Source organism: Mesoplodon densirostris, chromosome 1, assembly GCF_025265405.1.
Source record: "Mesoplodon densirostris isolate mMesDen1 chromosome 1, mMesDen1 primary haplotype, whole genome shotgun sequence".
Lineage (NCBI taxonomy): Eukaryota > Metazoa > Chordata > Mammalia > Artiodactyla > Ziphiidae > Mesoplodon > Mesoplodon densirostris.
The window spans coordinates 173,077,080-173,096,993 of record NC_082661.1 but is presented as its reverse complement, the minus strand read 5'-3'; the positions used below and the strand labels follow the sequence as shown (position 1 = coordinate 173,096,993).

Sequence of the window (19,914 nt, the reverse complement as noted above, 5' to 3'; positions counted from 1 at the left end):
AGCAGAGGAATGAACATAACTGCTATGTGACCAGAGCAGAAAAGCCACTACCCTCAGGAGGACTGCTTGGGTGGTGCAGCAAGAAGGACCATTATTCTAGTACAGGACAAGACTGTCTCCAGAGGCTTGGCTTGTTCCCATGCTCCCCCCCTTTTAACTCATAACACATCCTCTCAGATCTGAAAGGGAGCTTAGAGTCATCTAGATGAGTCACTTTCATTTACAAATGAGGTCACTGAGACTCAGAGAGTTAAAAGAACCTTTTTGAAGTGGATAGCTAGTTATTTGCAGATGTAGCTTGTGAACCCTTGTATTAAACCATAAGTAGGAAACTTGGACTCTTCACTTTTCAACATGAAAATATCCCCAATGTTCTTATGCCTTCTCACTTTCTCCCTTTCTAATCCTAACCAAACAGTTCGAATTCCCTGTTTATTTAAAGTCCTCAATTAAATTTTATACAAAGTACATTATAAGATGCCCCAAGCTTTGGAAGGAAAGAGCTTCTGGGAGTTCTCCAACATGCCTTAGTCACAACCACTTTTATTGAAGGTGTTTTATGTTGGTTCAAGGGGCTATTTTAAAATATAAAATTGCTCAGATGAAAGCAAAAGTTTTCTAAATGAGAAAGATGATGATGGTGACGATGCTTTTATCAGCAGGTGCTTTCTGCTTTTAAAATAGCCTGTTGGTGAGTTTGATTCCCAAAGCACCTGAGTTACTAATTTGAGAAAATAGCTTCTCTGGAATCCTAAACTGGGGTGGGACGTCAGAGCCTTATAACATGGACTATACCAATGATGGCCATCGTTGGTCTGTGCTGAACGTAGCCAGGAAGATAGGTCTGTCAGAGCGTGGTGAGGTGAGGATTCCCTCAGGGCCAGAGGGCTCAACAAATAGAAACAAATCAGGAAGCTCTGGCATTCCTTCAAGCCCTTCAATGATCTTACGATCTCCTTTCTGTTTCCATTTCACTTTCCGTCTACTGGGTACCAGTTTTTGCCAAAGGAGCCACCAGCCAGTCGTTTTGTATACTCCCTTTAAAAAATGCCTTATTTCATTTTCTGGCCCCAAACAATTCATTATTACAAAGGCAAAACAGCACAACCTTGCTCTACCTTAGAAGAAAATGGATTCCGGCCAACTGGTTTTTGGAGGGGAGCCCTTGCTCCAGGAAACTATCTTAGCCATTTTGGTTTAAGAAAAAAAAAAGCTTAGATTCAAATCTCTAGCCATAAAGGGCATGGAGTTTGTACTTCTGTTTCCAATGTGCATTGGTTTGGAGAGATGGGGAAGAGAGGGCAGCAGGCATGGGACACCGTGGCCTAACTTCCTCTAATGGAAAAGCATTTAGGTGGTGGCCACCAGTGGCTGCCAGAGGAGACCAAATAGTTAAGACAAATTCAGAAATGGTTATCAAGTTATCAGGAACCCATTAGGGTTCATGAAGGAAAGAAGAGCATGGATTGATGTACTAAGAATGTACTAAGGTGAACCCAATACAAAATTGTTATGTAGAAGAAGGCCTAGCTTTCCGGAAAGTTGTCAACTCTCAGCAAGGGTTTCGCCCCACAAATCCATTTTACTTCTGTTGGAAACCAAGAAATGTTTATAAGCCTGAAGAGAATGCTGACGTCATTTTAGTCTGCTGAGAAGACTAGTGATTGATTATAAGTAATTTTTAAACAATCCAGTTGGACATACATTATATTCACAATACTTTTATAGAACTAATTCTACAAAAATGTGACGACAGGGTAACCATAGTCTGACAAGTCACTTTAGGACGACGCCTACAAGGTGGAAACACAACTACATTGGCTCTGCAGGGACAGGACAGTGGTGGAAGCTCATTTTGCCTACGTTGGTAATTGGAGTACTTAGTGGACCTATGTTTTCATGATGATTTCATTGCTTGGCTCTGATCTGATTTGCTGTAACATACTACGTACCACGGGGTCATGGCCTAATGGAATAGATAGCATGGGACTTTGGGCGATATTCTGGTTAGTTTGGTTTCTTCAAGTGTCCACAGTTTACATTTTTAAGAAAATAAAAATCACTATCACATCCATGCTGCTCCAGAGATCCTGATGTTTCTATCAAAGATTGATCATTTTGAAGTTGAAAATCATTTGGAATGGAACAATTGCTGGGACACCATTTCACTGAGCATGCAAGCAACAGCAGAGCTCGGAGATCTCGGAATTGTGTCTGATGGTTAGAAAAATCTTTTTGACCACAGTTTGAAGTGGCTGATACATTAGATTTCATTGCTGGTAATTTTCAAAGGCTTTTTCTAACAGTCTATATTAAGTGCATTCATTGCTGTCCTTTTGTTGTTATTATTTTTTAGGTTGCTGTAACAAGTTTGTGTGTTTTGTCCCAGCAACTAAAGGAAAGCCTGCAAAATTTATATCTGGGCAAAAGTCATCTCCTTGATCATGGAACTTTTCTGGCTTTTACACAAAAACTCGAATAGCATGAATGTGTTATCATATCCTATCGTTAAGTAAAACTATTCATTGGTGTTTACAAACTTTCAGGCTAAAAGCCCTGGACTTGGGGAATGGGGAGAGAGTCCACCAGACCTTTCCAAAGTTGCAATTACTGCTTGGTTGGTTTGGAGATATGAAACGAGAAGCATAACAGCATGTAGGAAGGAGTCCCCACCATTAGAACAACAAACAGAGAAATGTCTTCTGTGCATCTGGTCCTCAACTTCCATGTCCCAGGCATGCTCACAACCCTCCTGGTATTGTTAGTTGGCAGGGTAAACCCGATCTGGCATTTGTAGAAAAGCTGCAAGAAGGTCTTCCCTTTAAATATATGAACAAAAGGTGAGAAATACAGGATGAAAACTAAAACTACAAAAATATGACTTTCGAAAATAAGTAACTTTCCATTTATTAAGAGCTGGTATCAGTACAGCCAAAATGCATACCCATCTAGGAAATTCACCTGCCCTCTTTTGTCTTCTTTTTAAAATTTACTAAAATACATGTTTACATTATTGGACCATTTTAAAGTTGTCTTAATAATCCATTTCCCTTAATTATAATTAACTGTGGTGGTGACCATCATTCTCCTCAAAGAAAAAGAGAGAAAGAAGAGAAGTATGCATAAGGAGTCTGGCCACATTCCTTTTGAGTTTGCATTGTTAGATATAGGGAATATATATATGACAATGGAAAAAAAAGAAAAAATATATTTTCCTTCTAATAAATAAAAATAATTTAAAATGCTAGAGGCTATACATGACTATTTTAGTATGTTCATATATAAATGAAATCATTTTCTTTTCCAAAATACATGGAAGCAATATTCAAGGCAAAGAGAAAGATGTGTCTACTTTATTTTTCTTGCAATTCTTGCTTATCCTAACGTTTCCACCAGTGATTCAGCATGTAAGAGGAAGAAAAGTCACGTCACCATTTATGAAGTTTGTCAGGCTTTAAAAAAATAGTTCTGGTCTCCTGGGAGTCAACATTCATCTTCAACTTCTCTGATTGGTGGAATCAAGCTGCTTGTGGATTTATATTGGTTGATCTGGTTAGCCATGTGGGTACTCATGGGCTTGATTTGAATGTTTCTGGGATATGCATTATCCGGTTCATCTGTAAACCATTTCTTTTCTGCTAAAGGGCAAAATGGATAGAGAACAAGAAGGAGAAATGAGAAGTTTAATTAGTCCTAGGGCAAAGACTTTGGAAAGTTCATTGAAAAATGCAAAAAAGGTAATTGAGAGAAGCTGACAGTGAGTAATTGGTAAGAGAGACAGTGCAGTGTAGGGAGAACCCAGGAACCTGAAACATACCTCAGCTGCCCGTAGCAAGTGATGAACCAATGGGCTATTGGGACTTGGAGGCACCAGGGGTGGACTTCAGAGAATAAAGAGGGGTTGGAAGACTAACTCTGGCAGTGTTCTCTGGGGTTCATTTCTTGGCCTAAAAAGCTTTAGTGGCGAGGAGATGGAGAATATAACAAATATTAGGTATGGGCATTGCACCTAAAGAAAGATTTGTGCATCCATTGATTTGAGTGGAAACTGAGGGACATTGTCCCTTCCACAGACTGAGTGATCTAGAATCTTATGCAGGACCTCCTTCTTTGCTTGTACAAGCATACTTAAAGGTATATCTCAATCATACCACTCTTTTGTTTCTTCTGCAACCAGTTTTGGGGATCTTAAAGTAAGCCCACAGATTTTTGCTGGTCAATGAGGGTGAAAAATCAGAATAGCAACCAATGTTTTCAGAGGCTTTTGAGATGGCTTTAATTTCAAGAAGGAAAACTCTATGTTGCTATAAAGTTATGAAAAGAATTCCTAGTGGCACTATCTTAACCGACTATAATCACCCAAGCTGTCAACAAGGGAGCTTGACGAAGTCTTGGCATTTCATTTCCACCCTAAATCCAGAGATGGCTGAAAGAGAATGCTGAGTCAGGGCATTCAGAGGCTGGGGTGAGGATGAAAATGGCCTAGCATCCTCCTGGCAGTTCAGTGCTATTTCATAAGACTCAGCCCTCATCCCCGCCTCTTTCTACAATTGGAATTTTCTGGGAAATCAGCCATGTGTACAGATACAAAGGGACTGGGGCAAATAGTGCATTCTAACTTGAGAATCATATGCCTCATTTTAGTAGCTTAGGGAAAGTAAAGAAAAAGGGAAAAAGCTTTCAAGCACACCCACTGCTATAGAGACAATGGCCTCTCCGGCCTTCTTTTCTGCCTATCAGAGCAATTCATAACTGCCTTGTCAGTGGTCCTGGATGAATATGTTAACAAAATTGCTCACCTGGCTTGATCATGATAGAGGGGTGTGTGTGTGTGTGTGTGTGTGTGTGTGTGTGTGTGTGTGTGTGTCTCCCTGCATGGCTAATGATTTATAGATCCGGTATGTATGGTCAGCTCACAACCACTCTGCTTGTCTCTCTTTGGACCATGCTTCCTCCTGTTGTGTCCAGTGCCCTGAGCTCCCATTGTAGGCACCGAGCTGGAGGCAGGACGAGCCTTGGTGAAAGCTCACTCACTAACCTTTGTTCAGCAGCTTGGTTTACACACCCCAGGAAACTTCCTGCCTCTTGGATCATTCTCCATCCCTCTCTCTCCTTCCTGCACTGGCTCTCTCACCTATTATAATTAAGTTCACTTTGATTTGAACAGATTGGACGATACGAATTCATAATGCTACATCCTCACAGTGAAGCTAACTGATTAAGTGCTTTAAATTATTCCCCCTGACAGAATGATAAAGTTACAATCTGTTCTGAGATGATCTACAGCTTGCCAGACTCCTACAGCTTCTTTCTACATTCATTTATCTTTTTGTCAAGCAGAGCTTTTTTTTTTTCCTAAGCTTCAATTCCATAGATCTTTTAAAGTCATCAGCACATCTGAATTATTAATGAGGCTGTAGAGGCAAGGTTCCTGATGGGCTGGTTAAAAAAGGTTGTATAGAAATCCGGGACTGTGTACACATCAAAATAATTTCAGCTCCATTTAAAAAAGCATTTAGTTCAAGTGTGACACAGATGAACCATTATACATTTGTGGAAACCAATTTTTTTGTGATCTACGATTAAACTAACCTTTCAGAGAGGAGTAAAGTATGATGGTTATCATGTTTTAAAAGCATTGCCAGGCCGCTGAAACAATTTCAAACTATGACTTTTTCCAATGGTGTATGTATAAAGATGATTTTCAGAAGAGCTGAACCCAGTGTCTGTGCTGTTTGCCTGAGCTGCCCTTGATTTTGGCCACGCCCTTCTGTGGACAGATTTTGCAAAGGGATTTAGTGCTAGGTTGGACATGCCAGGTTGGAAGGGAGAGTGAACTCTACTGATGGAAATGAGTAGGCCTTCTGGGTGAAAGACCTAAGACAGCTGCAATTTGCTGAAATTTTTACAACTGCTGCAGAGAATAATTGTTCAGAATTTAGTCTTTACAGTTCAATTCAAAGTTGGCATCTTGACCTTTCACGGCAGAGAGAATATCCATTTCCTCCTGCTGTCTGTAAGAAAGAGAGCATTATTTCCCCATTTAAGCTTCTTTCTCTCTTTCCTTTTACATTTCTTGCCATAAATATAATCTAAGCAGAGTTCTCCCTGTGTTTTGGCCATTCAGCTTCAACACAAAAAGGAGTTGCGCTAAAGTGTACCCTGGTGACAAGCTGAGGTTTTCGTTATGCCTGAGAAACAGGCTTTTTAATTCGGGTGCCTTGTAAGATGTAAACAGCTGTTTTGTTGGAGACTTGGTTAGATATGATGTTGAAGAAATGGAAATAGATGAATGCTCTGAGCATTTCACTAAAATGTCTGGGGGCAAAGGTGTTTCTCCCAAAGGGCTTGAGAGGAACCACACTTTAACGATTGCCAGTCATTCTGCTCCAATGGAGAGAGCTTTGCTATGAAAATGACACTTTGGTTTATCGAATTGTGCCTTCCAAAGGAGCCGCACCACTGGGTGCCTACAAAATTGGCCTCAAGGAAGAGTACTCAGGGAAGGAATTCACGTGAGTGCTGAAGTGGTCCAGGGTCGATCCAAATCCCTGAGCTGGTCTCCTCTCTCCCTGCCTCATCCCATGAGCCAAAAAGATTTCTGGGGGCTTTATTTTCATCCCTAGGATGAGAAGGGCAATGGATCTGGTTTTGAGGGCCTCCTCCCTGCCAAAGGAAAAGAAATCCATTTGTTAATAAGCTTCTTGAAGATGTGATGCATGATGTCATCACTGTGCATAGACTGTGGCACGTGCCTGAAGTCAGGGAAGGAGTGGCATTTAACAGTCTGTGGCAAGTGATCTGGTAGAACAAGATCAAACCCAGAAAATAACTGCAGAGAGATGTGACACTGCCATTGGGAGGTGTCACCTATCAAGGCCAGCCATGCCATGAGCCATCCACTGCAACCAAGGAGATGGCATAGAGCAGTAGGTTAAGGTCAAGGGGAGATCTGGTTCTCTCACGTACTAGTTGTGTGGCTCCGGGTTGTTACATAATGTATCTTAACTTCAGTTTCTCATCTGTAAAATGGGGCTAATGGACCTTCCTAATGGTGTTGTTTGGATGAAAGGGGCTAGTGTCCATGAAGCACTTATCCACATACATGGTAAGTCAATGTGAACTGTTAAGACTACCAGTATTATTAGTAATATTAGGGGGCATTATAGCATAAAGTTCATGGACTTTAGATTTAAATACCTCTCTGGCACTTCCTGGCTGGGTGACTTTGAACAAACCTGTCCCTTGGATTCTGTATCTTTCACATGGAAATACTAACAGCATCTACATCTGAGGTTATCTTGAGAATTGAATGAGTTAATATACATAAAGTGCTTGGAAGAGTGTCTAGCCCAGGGTAAGCACTTGGCGTTTGTTAGTTTTTAGTATAAGGTCAGCATGGATATGAGTACTCTCCGCGCTAAAGGACGACATAAGGAGAGGTGATGCCTTTTGGTGTGATTGCAGATAAACTAGGGTGGAGAACTGAGGTGTATAAACTTGGGTGCTGGCCAGAAGAAAGGGGATTTGGGCAGCAGAGATGATGGAGAAGGGTTCGGTTGGGTAGCCTTCCTTGGGAAGGGGAGGAGAGGCAGGAGTGATACCCTTCAGTGGTCCTTGTGTCTGAAATATTGGCTTTCAACTTGACAGGGGGCCTACCCCACCTGCAAGCCACCTGCGTCTTCCATTGCTACTCTCGTCACTGACATTCAAGGGTCTAGAATAAAGGTTAGGACTTCGTCCAGCCATGAGGAATCCCACGGGAGTAGGCTACGGCAGGGAAGGGCTTGAGACTTGGGCTGACATAACTGCCTGGGGACCCAGAAGCAGAGCAACAGGCTGCACTGTGACAACAGAGTCTCTTTGCTGGCTCTGTGGGTTGTCAGTGCTGTGGGATTTGGCCTTTTCACTTAACTACTCTCCAGAGAAGAGAGCATGAAAGGGGAGATGATGATACAGCAAAGGTACTTGGAATAATTGGGCCTTTGCTCACCGTACCACAAGCTGAAGTTCAGAGAGAAAGGGCTTGAAAGGGAAAGATTCCATTTGGATAGAGATAACAGTTGAGAACCATAAGAGCTAACAAGGAGCCCAAACCTTCAAAGGTAACACTGTGTGGTTTCACATCTCACACTTCGGAGAGCTAGTCTGGCCTTCCCCCGCCCCCTGCCTAGCAGACTCCAAGGTGCCAGAGGACCCCACTCACACATACTGCCGCCTTTCCTCTCCATGGGCAAAGTATGGTTACTTCACAGAAATGAAAATTGCACCAGAACCAGAGCAGTTTTTACTTATGAAAACTGTCTCGCTCCTTTGCAACTGTCCAGTATGACTCTCTTTGCCCCTTTGAACTGTAAGGCTGATGCTGCCATTCCCTAGGCAGAACAACTGCTCCCTCCTGGCCCTCTTCTGTGGCTCGATCCAGCTGACACCCCAAGGGTGGACTTTTCACTCCTCCCTTTCAGGCGGTAGGGGATGATCCCTCTCACCTCCCTACGTGATGGATGTACAATCTCCTGGTGGGAGATAGTCTACCAAGTTAGTGACAGGTGCCCACAGCTACTTCATCACCTTATGACAAAGCAGGGGTGGGCTGAAAGAAGCTGATTGAGACATTGATTTTTTACCCTGTCTTGATTTCTGCAGGCCCTGAAGTTTCTGCACTCTCTTCTTTCTCCTTCAGGAGCCTGTTGCTATAGGAACCTGGCAGGTTGATTTAATTGTCTCTATTGGGATGCAGACACCTTTCGGCTTTTCCCATGCGGAAGAAGAGCCGTCAAAAGGTTCCTCTGGTCATCTGGGATCCTGAGGATGCTGGCAGGGGGCAGAGTCAGTCTCTCCACTCACTGAACTTACGGGGGTGTTCCCCTTTCTCAGAAGCTGTGTATTCAGCTTGAGAAAGTGCCAACAACAGTGACAGCATTGTGAACCATCTACAGGCATTCCTTGAAATTGGCTAAGATAGGCCAAGGAGGTGAAGATAACTTGTCAAATGATTAAAGGTATAAGAATTTTTAAGGTCAATTCATTTAAAAAATATTTATTGAGCACCTATTGAGAGTAAGGTTCTGGGTCATAACCTGTAATATTCATAATAGAATTTGAAACCTCTCCCAATAATGGTAGAAAGCTAACTATAAGGGTCCAAGTTTCTCTTTATCCGTTTGAACTGGCTTCAGGGAGGACCCTGGGTAGCAGATATTAGGGATGTTGATTTCATGATCACCTGAGTGTTGAGGCTGAGAGGGTTTCACTGTGCCTCCTGGTCTATCCACTTACTTAAGGTTCACCCCTTTCAAAGCCTAAAACAAACTGAACTGAATGGCTTACGAACTGCTTCTCTTTTAGAATGGCGCAGATAATTGAGTTTCTAGCTATTGTTCTCTTTAAGTGCACATCCTTTCTCTTCAAAAACTCTTTCGCTTTCCACCCTGACCTACTTGTTTATTTTTGGGGTGGAAAGGGGGAAGAGGAGAGACGTCATATGAAAACCTTGTAAGCCTGCTTCCTAAGAGAACCTGAAAGAAGGATGAGAAGTTTGGGGTCACATGAAAACCCATGGAAGAGATTCTTCATTCAACTGAGGAAAAAACAATATAGTAGTTTGGGCTCATAAAAAATAGAAGTAATAATGATACCTTTTTCATCACTGAATATATCATTAGCCAAGTACAATCAACTCTCAACTGTACGCCTGAAGTCCAGGGAAAATCCCAAAATTTCATCACAAGTCACAGTCTGTTCCCACTCCATTCCCGTCACAAGGTCCTCTCATCAGAGCTGCTAACAGATTGTATAAAAAACATATTTTGGATTTACTTCTCTCTATCTGCCCAGTCTCTGGTTGGGATTTCACAAGTGTCTGAAAGGCAGGTGGGAGAAGAGATCCAGGTAATATAGAGACTGAATCATCAAGCCCCAGATGACTGGGTGTGGGCTATTGAGTTGATATATCCAGCTGAACAGCTTTAATTTGGGGGTCACACTGATCCAACTGCAAGGAGACCAATGCTCTTTACCATTAATAACCCTCCTGGTTTAAATTGAAAGGAGGGTGAACTATTGACCAAGAAGCAAGTTTGCCAAGTGGAAAAGCTGCAAACGTTTTCCAGAAAAGCTTATCACCTGGCATCATCACTTGATTTAGTCGGTCTTGCCAAGATAAACACAGAAATGTGGACAGACTGATGGGGGACTGGGTTGGAGTGGTGATAATGGGGGGAAGTGGAGGAAGCTGGGTTTCTTGATGGGAAAATGCTTTTGGACTTGGAGCAAGGTACCAAGGTGGGCAGGGAGGCCACGTGCAGATTGAAAGGCAAGCCAGATGGAGAGAAGTTTCCCCCAGATGACCCAACCCCAAACCCAGGAACACCAAAACAAACTCTAAGGGGTCTAGCGGTAGCAGCAGGACAGCCTCATTGCACTGAGCAATTTAGAAAGTGGAGGAAGGTGGAGAAGGAGGAAGGGAAGAGGTGGGGAGATGGGGAGGAAAAAAAAAAGCAAAATAAATAAATAAAACCACAAACAGAACAATAGAAATAAAAATAAACAAACCAATAACAGAATAAAATTTGTAACTCCTTTTTTTTTTTTAATTTCACAAAAGTTTTCACAAGGACAACGTTATAGAAGAAAACCCCCAGCAGTGGCTAGGTCATGCAGAACCAGTAATTGTCATACCTTGGCCCATTCTATTCATCCTTGTTGCACTTTAGAGAGAGAAGTAAGCTATGTGAGTTTTACAATGCTTTTAAACTGTCATATTTCCTGTTGAGCACTTTAACTGGCACATTCTTATAGTTATAAATGTTCTGAGGGTATAACTTTATAAGCTCCTTTGCAAAGAACGCATGAAGAGCTCTTCATGATCCAAAACTAGGGGATATGTGTGTGTGTATGTGTGTGTGTGTATATATATACACACACACATATATCTGTATATATGTGTATATATATAGTTATATATAAAAAGATAGTTATACGTAATATATAAATCAATATATATAGGGACAAAAATAATTTGAAAAAAGTCTTCCACTCATAGGGCTTTTTAATATACATGTATACAATGATTCCCCACCCCAATACCGATTGCAACACTGCACTGCTCTGTCTTGGGTGTGGGGACGGATGTTCTGACGGAGCCTCACCATTTTGTCAGTAAAAGTGCTTGTCAATTCACACAGCAAGCAAATCTCCAAAACTATCATGCTTGGGGGGACAGGGAATCCAAAATCTAAACCCAAAACATTCACCATAAAAACACCTTTTTAGAGATGGTTACAGCTGTGACATTTTTCTCCTCCCCTCCACCCTATGCTGTTTGATGGAATTTGTTTTCAAGTAAACATTTCAAATAGGTATATAGCAGCCCAGGGCTAGTCCATCCATACAAGAATTTGGTCATGGTGGAGTTGGCCGATTTTTAAGAACTACTGTACTGCCTAAAGCATGATTTGCATGCATAGAATATCTGACAACTGTATATTGAAAAAAGGGTTATTTTTCTACCTTTTCCCTCATGCTTACTAACTTTAAAAAAAGAAAGAAAGAAAATGAAAGAAAAAATAATTATACCAAAATGTGTCTGGCTCACTGTTGCACTCTTTTTCTTCTCTCCCATCTGGTAATGACAAGGGGGTCATTCTCTATTACTGTCATTCACCTGCCTAAGTGGATTGGCTACGTTAAAGAAATTGATGATGAGGAATTTTTCCCACCAGCTTTCTGCTTTGGGACAGCCAGCATCATGCAGCTGTGCCAACAGCTGAAGGTAGTAGCTGGCTTTTGTCTTTGTTGAGTCAACTGTGGCTTGATCCTCCTACATTCTGATTTATTTAGCATGTCGGCTCCTAGAAAAACATGATCTGCTGCTGGGTTTATCTTCCTCTCTCTACCGCAGCCCCAGCCCTTGCTCCTCACTAGCATTGGGGCCCTAACTAATCAAACAAAGGGGAGTAAAAAGATCCCCTGAGAATGCGTGGAAAAATACTTGCTCTTTCCTGAGCATTATTTATTCTGTACATAAGGTAAGTAATTCACCTTTTAAAAGATGTAAAAGTCCCAGGAAGGCAGTTTTTAATGACTTACATCTGATATTTATGATACATATGGCTTTTCATCCCAAATGTCAAAAGTGAGAGGAAAAAACAGCTATTCATATGGCAGCATAAGGAGACAGAATAACAATTTAATATGCAATCAAACCTCTTTTCACTTAAATAAAATGACTAGCATTTGATACTTCCACGAAGGGAACTATTCTTTCCTCCACAGTAAGGGAAGAAATGTTCATATGAACTCCCAAAGGAAGCTAGCTCTGGGACAAAAGGCCTTGGTGAGTAACTAAAAAAATCTCCAATGTTCTAACAAGCAGGTGCTTCATCATCTACACAAATGGCAAAAGCCTTTCAAATGCTTCGCGATATTTCGGCCCAGAGAGTGGAAAAAACCAATATGTTTTGGTTGCTTGTTTCAAATAAACGTGTGTATATATTATTGTGTGTATATATAAAAAAAAAAAAAGAAAAACAAGAGAAAGAAGGAAAAACAACAACAAAAAGAAAACCCAAAGCACCCTGATAATCCTTAAACATCAGAATAAACTTTTCTTCTACATTAACTAAACTTGCTTTGCATAACGGATGTGTATCACAAGCGCTCCCTTCTTATCTGTGAACTCATTCCTGCAGTGAGCTATTTATGTCTGGAGCATGCCTTAGGGTTATTTTTCCCCTAGAATCATAAATAACTTTTGGTCCGTCTGCTTATTTGCTGTTGTGCTCAAGGGTTTTATGGTGGTGGAATAAAAATGACAACCACATGCACGCTATCATACATATGCAAATATGTGTAAAGAAAAGGGGGGGACTACAGGGGAAAATGGGGAAAGTTACTGTTGGAAACACCCACTGGGAAAATGAGTGGCAGATACAGTTTCACACACGGAGGCAGTGGATACACATATCAGAGCCGCTCTTCCTGCACGTACTTCTGTTTGTCTCGGGACTCCCGGGACTTGGGCCGGTTCTGTCGGTTTGCTGTGGATGGGATGGAGTGAACGGAGGAGCTCTTCTTGCTGGAGGACTGGGACGAGTGGGAGGAATGGGAGAGGCTGGCCCGGGACTGGCCGGCGTTGTGGTCAAACTGCATTAAGCAGAAGATCAGGTCCGTCGGCACGAGCTCAAACTCGTACGGGGGGTTGGTGATGACATACCTGGACGCGGAGAGCAAAGAGGTCATAGAATGAGGATAACTCGGTGGAGGTTTCACCTCTGAACCAAACCAGGTCTACCCGAGGATCTGGGAGATGGACTTCCAGCTGGTCCAAGGCCTTAAACAGTATCTTCCAAGTGGAACAAACTCTTCCTCTGTTTAGCTCAACAGAGGAAGTCAGCCATGAGCCCTGGCAGAGATGCTGAATTAGCTCCAGTCATGGGAGAACCAAACAGTACTTCCTGTGGTCTACGTACCCCTTTCAATACAATATCAAGTTCCCTTCTGATCCTGAGTGGCCTGAGGGCATGCAGGAGGTTTCCAGGATTGCACTGCATCTCTCATTCTAGAATGTTCTCACAATCTCGGACATATGTCACAGGATCTTTGTTTACCATGATCTAGCAAAATCTTAATCCTCCCTCCCTCTTTATCGTTTAAAAATCAACCTTGGTAGAGGATTTCACTTAATGGAAGAATATAAAACACTTCCCTGCCTATGTGTCCCTCAGGCTTTAGCTGTTCTCCTCAATTTGATCATGTTTTTCCCTGGTTAACACTAGACATAACTAAAAATCACTTTGTTTCATTTCTAGCAGGGGATTTCAAAATTGTGGTCCTCAGGCCAGACATATCAGCATCATCTGGGAACTTCCTAAAAATGCAAATTCTTTTTTTTTTATTGAAGTATAGTTGACTTACAATGTTGTGTTAGTTTCAGGTGTACAGCAAAGTGATTCAGCTCTCTCTCTCTCTCTCTCTCTCTCTCTCTCTCTCTCTATATATATATATATATATACACATATATATGTTCTTTTTCAGATTCTTTTCCATTACAGGTTATTACAAGGTACTGAATATAGTTCCCTGTGCTATACAGTAGGTCCTTGCTGTTAAAATGCAAATTCTTAAGCAACCCCACCCAAGACCTACTGAGTCAGACACTCTGAGCGTGGGGTCCAGCAATTTGTGTTTTAACAAGCTTTACAGATGATTCTCATGTTCACCTAACTTTGAGAACCCACTGGTGTACAGCAATTATGCTCAACTCCAGCTCAACTGTAATCTCTGGGCATTAAAACTACATATTTTCATTCCATACCAGTTAAGTCAGAGTCATCAGACTACTTTTTAAAAGTACCTGCAGTGATTCTACTACGCAAGCAGGTCTGAGAGACACTCATCTCTATGGCATTGTTTCCTGGGGTATATTACATGAACACACTGATTTTGGCAATTCTAGGATGTACTTTTAATTTTAGGCTGCTATGAATGTACTTTAATGTTTATTAGAAAAATACAGCTAGCATTTATGAAATGTTATTTTTTTTCTGCTTCAGGTAATAATATATAGTTTTCTTTAAAATACATATATAAAAGTAAGTCAATTGAAAAATACATTAAGTAAAAAGATAGGTATCTATGAAAAAGAACATATATATATATACACACACACACACACACACACACACACATTACTGAATCACTTTGCTGTACACCTGAAGTTAACACAACATTGCAAATCAACTATACTTCAATAAAAAAATTATATATATATATAGGTGTCTAAGACACGGCGAAGGAACCATTTACCTTAAACAGTAGCAATATGAAATATTTCTATATTAGGTACCAACAGAATTATCCCAGTAGCAGGAGTTTGGAGGACATGCTTGCCTTCAGACTTCTGTAATTAGGTGATGGATGGAACTATCCCATAAAACTTGAATTTTTCCCACAATGTCTTTATATCTGCTATTAGTAACTAAAGAAAAAAGCTTCCCACAACCAACAAACTCAGTGACGGATTTAATGTGGGCAGAGTAATTTGCACGTTGAGAGTGTGTATGTAGACCTTTGCCCTCGTTGTGGGGGACAGGAGAGGGCATTTATGTCTCTGCCTTGCGGGTGGGAGTGGAAACATACTCACCTCTTCGTGCACTGGCTGGGGGTGCTGAGGTGAGCATCTCTCAGCCGATAAATTCCAAAACAAAGCATATTATATGTTTTCAGAGCTTTGCAGAACAGATCACCATAACAACCACCATCCTGGGAGTCAACAAAAGAACAGAGAGAAAAAGCATTTTTATTTGCCTGAAAGGAGAGGTCCCGGGGAGAAAAGGGCTTTTTAATGAAAGCTCATTTCAGTGTCTCCTGAGTCGGAAGGTCTGTACCAAGGAACCGTAGCTGAAGAAGTTAGTGTGGTTTACAGCTTACACCTCAATACCGGTGATTTTTGGGGATCAGATAATAATGGGTTTTCCTCTGGTTCTCTCTAGTTTTCCATCTGCAGCGATGAGAGCTCCAAGGAGATGGGGCCTCTCCTTATTTTAAGTGATGGTATAAGCTTGAAGGTCTCAGATGTCTGTTCAGCTGAGGAGAAGAAACCAGCTCTGCAAAATGGTGATGATGTTTAGCCCCAGCTCAGCTGTAATCACTGTGATCTGACCGTGTTGTCAAAACTGCTCGAGTGATAATGAAAATCACTGCCAGGAGAAAAGACCCTACCAGGTACTATGGTGACAGACTCTTTCAGAGAAGGACTGTGTGAAAAGCACAATTTACAGACCTCAGAGATGGCAAGGGTGGAAGGGAATGTGTTTCCCCAGGAGCTGGAGGTCTGCAGGCTGAATAACTGGGATTCACAGTTCTAATCAGTTCACAGTCACCTTCCAAGGGTCTGGGGCCTGATGCGGAACGTGAAAGCAAGCTCATTCACTCAGAAATGCTGGCTTCATGCAGCCAGTTGGCTTCAGGTAGATATTATTATAGGAAGGGCACCAAAGGCTGACTTCACTGGGAATAAAGTGACTGCATCTGTCCTTCCTGTTACCGAAATTTTCAGATGGGCATCACATTAGAGAACACAAAAGGAGCCAGATCTTATCATTATTTAAAGTCTTTTTTCTTTTAAAGTGTATCAATGAGTAAATGATGATGAAAAGAGCCACTAGCTATGGAGGTGGCCTTTTAAAAAAGCCCAGTCTAGCACAGATCCCTGCCCATAACTAAACTAAAATATAGTGCAAGTTGGCATCAGGGTTTCAGAAGAAATGGAGAAAGTGACCCTTTCCTTGGCTCCTTTTCTACTATTTGGACTTTCTGGGTGGCACTATTTTTTGTACAATGGGTTTACTGGCTCCCAAGACTGGTGGCTCCAGCCCTTGAATGCATCCATGGCGTTGGGCTGGGAATAAGGGTCAAGACTGCATACTTGTGCCAGAGTGCTTGAGCCAGGCTGATGCGTGGAACCCAAAGGGAGGCATGGGTCCCTCTGCAGCAGCAGGGGCATGGGGGAGGGTGACTGGGCCCAGCCTCAGAATTAATAGCCCACGAGGAGTTTTAAAAACCACTGATGGTTGTACTCAGCCCCCAGGATTCTGGGCATGACCCCAGCACTGGTGGTTTTCAGAACACCGTAGCTTATTATGTGCACATAGACCCGCTGGCCAAACCAACAGCATCTCATGTGGATTCTTTAACGTCTCTAATTCCAGACCGAGGTCACCTAATTCTGAGGCTGGACCCATTCACTCTCCCCCATGCCCCCACTGCTGCAGAGGTGACTGATGTCTCCCTCTGGGTTGCACACACCAGCCTGGTTTAGGCACTCTGGCAGGCCTATTAATGTGCAGTTGGGGTTAAGTGGCCCTGAGTCATGCTAAGACCTGTAGAAAACGCTCCCAGCCTTGGCTGCATTTGGAACCTGCCCCCCCACCCCATGCCTCCCATCTGTGGCAGAAGGTACCTGAGGGGAGTCAGTAAGCCCACAGGCTCTGAAGCCAGGATCCCTAGTGCAAATTCCTTATAGGGCCAGTCCTCAGTCTCTCTGAGCCCCTTTCCTTAAAGCGTCTGATAAGGGAACCTACGTCAAAGGGTCACCATGGGGACTAAAATGAATGAATACATGTAAAGCCCAGTGCCTGCTTCACAGTAAGCCATAAGCATCACCTCTTACAGTTCTTTTCCTGTAGAAAGTAGCAAAGGCGGAGACCTAGCTTGTCAACTGTCTGACACATTTGGATCCCTTCATTCCCAAACAGCCAGCTCAGGTGCCCTCTGCCCCCTGAACTCACCCCCAGGTCCGCAAAGGGCCCGTCCAGCAGTGCTAACTGGGCCACGCGGCAGCGGTCCCTATTGGCCAGCGTCTGGGGGGTACTGTAGCCCCCGCGCAGCGCATTCTCCTCGGCAATCAGAGCCTCCAGCTCCGGCGTGGCTCCTCCGGTCACCAGGGTCCGTATCAGGGTGAGGATGTTGTCATTGAAGTATGTCTGGGAAGAGAACGGGGAGGTTCCTTTAAGCAAACATCCTAAAGTCATGACAACCGACATTCAAATTACAACTTTCCTTGATATCTCCTGTTTAAAGTTCTGGCCTGTCTCTTCAAATAATTTTATGTGGGAAGTGAAAAGACAGCAGCCTCCAATTATTCAATTCTTTTCTCTCCTACTTGGTTCTGCCACGAGAGCCTGACTTTTAAAAACTGATTCAGGGGATTTTCATTTAAGGGCTAACGTCAAAATGGTTGGTGTTTATCATAATCCGTGCTAATTGGGATGTAAATATGGCTTCCTCTCCTGCTTGCTCAGGGACCTTGGGTGTGTGTAAGAAAATGCAGCCCGACCCAGGCAGGACGGCCTCTGAGTTCCTGTAACCCACGTGCCAGGAAGCTGCCTCTTCCAACAATGGCAGAACTTCTCTCTCGGTTGGAATGAGATGCCAAGAGCATCATGAAGGCCACACGTTCAACAATTTTATCACATGCTTTGATAACAGGCTAAACCAGAAGTCTCTGTCAATTAAATATGCCAGATCAATTTATGACAAGGTGGATCCCCTGGTGTTTTTGCTTTTATGTAACCTCAGTGGTCTGAGGTGAATATAGCTTATTAAAGAAGTTTCCCTCTACACGTGTACATTTGTCTCACATCTGAAACATAACAGGTCTGTCAGGAACAAGACAATGGGAGCTTTAAAAATGTAATAGGATGTCAAATAAAAGAGCTCAAAAAGACATTTGTCACACAGCCTAATTTGAGAAAAATGTCAGTTAAGGGTCTGTTTTCCATTTTCCAGTGTAAGAAGAAATCAAACAGGCTAAATAATATCAAGCCAAAGTTTGCCTGTGGCTTTTGAGGATGGATGGACCTTTGGGAGCAGGTTAGGCAAGACAGCTGCATTTTAACTTCAGCAGTTTTTTGGACAGTTCACCTGGCAAAAATCTAGTGGGGTAAGGATGAGTTCTCTCCTGCTTGGCCATCACTAGGCCTAGGTCTTAGGGGAGGTTGCCTAATCATTCTGGGCTTTGATTTTCTCATCCGTAAAATAAGCACTGTCATTAAGATCAAGTTTATATGCAAAGAATTCCATGAGGACTTCTGAGTTAAGATGATAGCTGCTAGCCAGGCCAGAATCACTTTCCTCACTGAACTACTCACAAAAATACCCAAAGTGATACAAAATTTCAATAGCAAAGGAAACTAGGAGTGTGAGTCAGAACCAGTCAGACCCTAAGGAGAATGTATCATCTACCAGAGCTCAGATATGCCCTGGGGCAGAGAAGCAGAAGAACAAGTAAGGGAGGAAATGTTGCTGGCGCGGTTAAGGGGTGAGAGGCAGGCTGGAGGTTTAACGCTGACCTCACCACTTAGTAGCTGCGTGACTTTGGAAAGTTATTTCTCATTTTTGTGCCTCAGTGTCATGATCTGTAAAATATAATAGAGTGGTTATAAGGACTATATAGCCAATATGTGCGAGGCACTTAGAAAAGTGCTTCACGCACAGGAAGCACTGAGAAATACTTTCTGGCCTGATATCAGAGTCTCAGGCCTTTGGTGAGGAGAGGTCAACCCATTCCCAATCTTCCCTTTTAAAAAATCTTTTCTGGCTTTTTTGGGTGGGTTGGTGGTGGCAGGGAGAGGGGGGTGGTGCAAACCAAGGCCATTCATTTTACCCTTGAATCTGCACTTCTCAGGCTGCCTCCATGACAAGACCCCATTTAGACTGAGCAAAGGCCCAGTGAGGGTCAAGGGGGACTGCATCCTGGACTGTGACAGCCTCCACAGGACTGGCCACCACAGGTGAACTCTGGTGGAGGCTGGTTCAGGGCACATGTAAAAACATTTCCCAAAGTCTTTGGAGGTAAATCCCCTTCCCTATAGTCCAACAGCCCATCATCAGAAGCAGAAGACCACCCCCCGACCCCAGCTCTGCAGCACATTAAATGAAGGAGTGCTGGACACAGAACTGTGACAAAGGCCTTTGTGCTATAATTACCCTTCTAGATCAAGACCCAGGGAGGAGTCCACTGGCATGAAATGTGGACGGCAGAACATTCACGACCTCGTACACTGAAAAACAGACCTCTCCTTGCTCCGATGTACAGAGAGAAAGAAAGAGCCAATATAAATATTTTTAAAAAGGGAGCAACAGCATTTAAGATATAAAGGAAAAGCATTCTTTTGATTGGTTAAATAGTTACTGGAAGACGTAAAAAAAATTTAGGAAGCATTTGTTTTAGAATCAAAATCAATTTAAAAAAAATATAGAGTGTCTATAACAAGTAAAAGATCAGATGGTAAGAAAGCTGCCTTCATACAACTTATTCAATTATTTTTAAATGTAAGATATTGAAATTAAAATGAACGTAATAAAAAAATGGTTAAAAAGAATCCAATGTTTTTTCATGACAAACACACT

General features: G+C 42.5%; 1 protein-coding gene across 3 annotated transcripts in view; it reads right to left on the bottom strand.

Annotated features, from left to right (window-relative positions):
- Positions 1 to 3,483: 3,483 nt before the first annotated feature.
- The window catches only part of KCNMA1 (potassium calcium-activated channel subfamily M alpha 1), a 748,255-nt gene continuing 731,824 nt past the window's right edge, over positions 3,484 to 19,914 (bottom strand). For 2 of the 3 annotated variants that reach the window (XM_060111630.1, XM_060111620.1), the window contains 3 exons: positions 17,292 to 17,486; positions 15,146 to 15,264; positions 10,566 to 13,216 (listed from right to left, as the gene is read on the bottom strand). In XM_060111630.1, the coding sequence (XP_059967613.1) occupies positions 12,967 to 13,216; positions 15,146 to 15,264; positions 17,292 to 17,486 (564 nt within the window). In that variant the 3' untranslated portion in view covers positions 10,566 to 12,966. Of the gene's footprint in view, positions 3,636 to 10,565; positions 13,217 to 15,145; positions 15,265 to 17,291; positions 17,487 to 19,914 lie in introns of those variants that run through there. The other variant, XM_060111611.1, reaches the window with a different exon arrangement.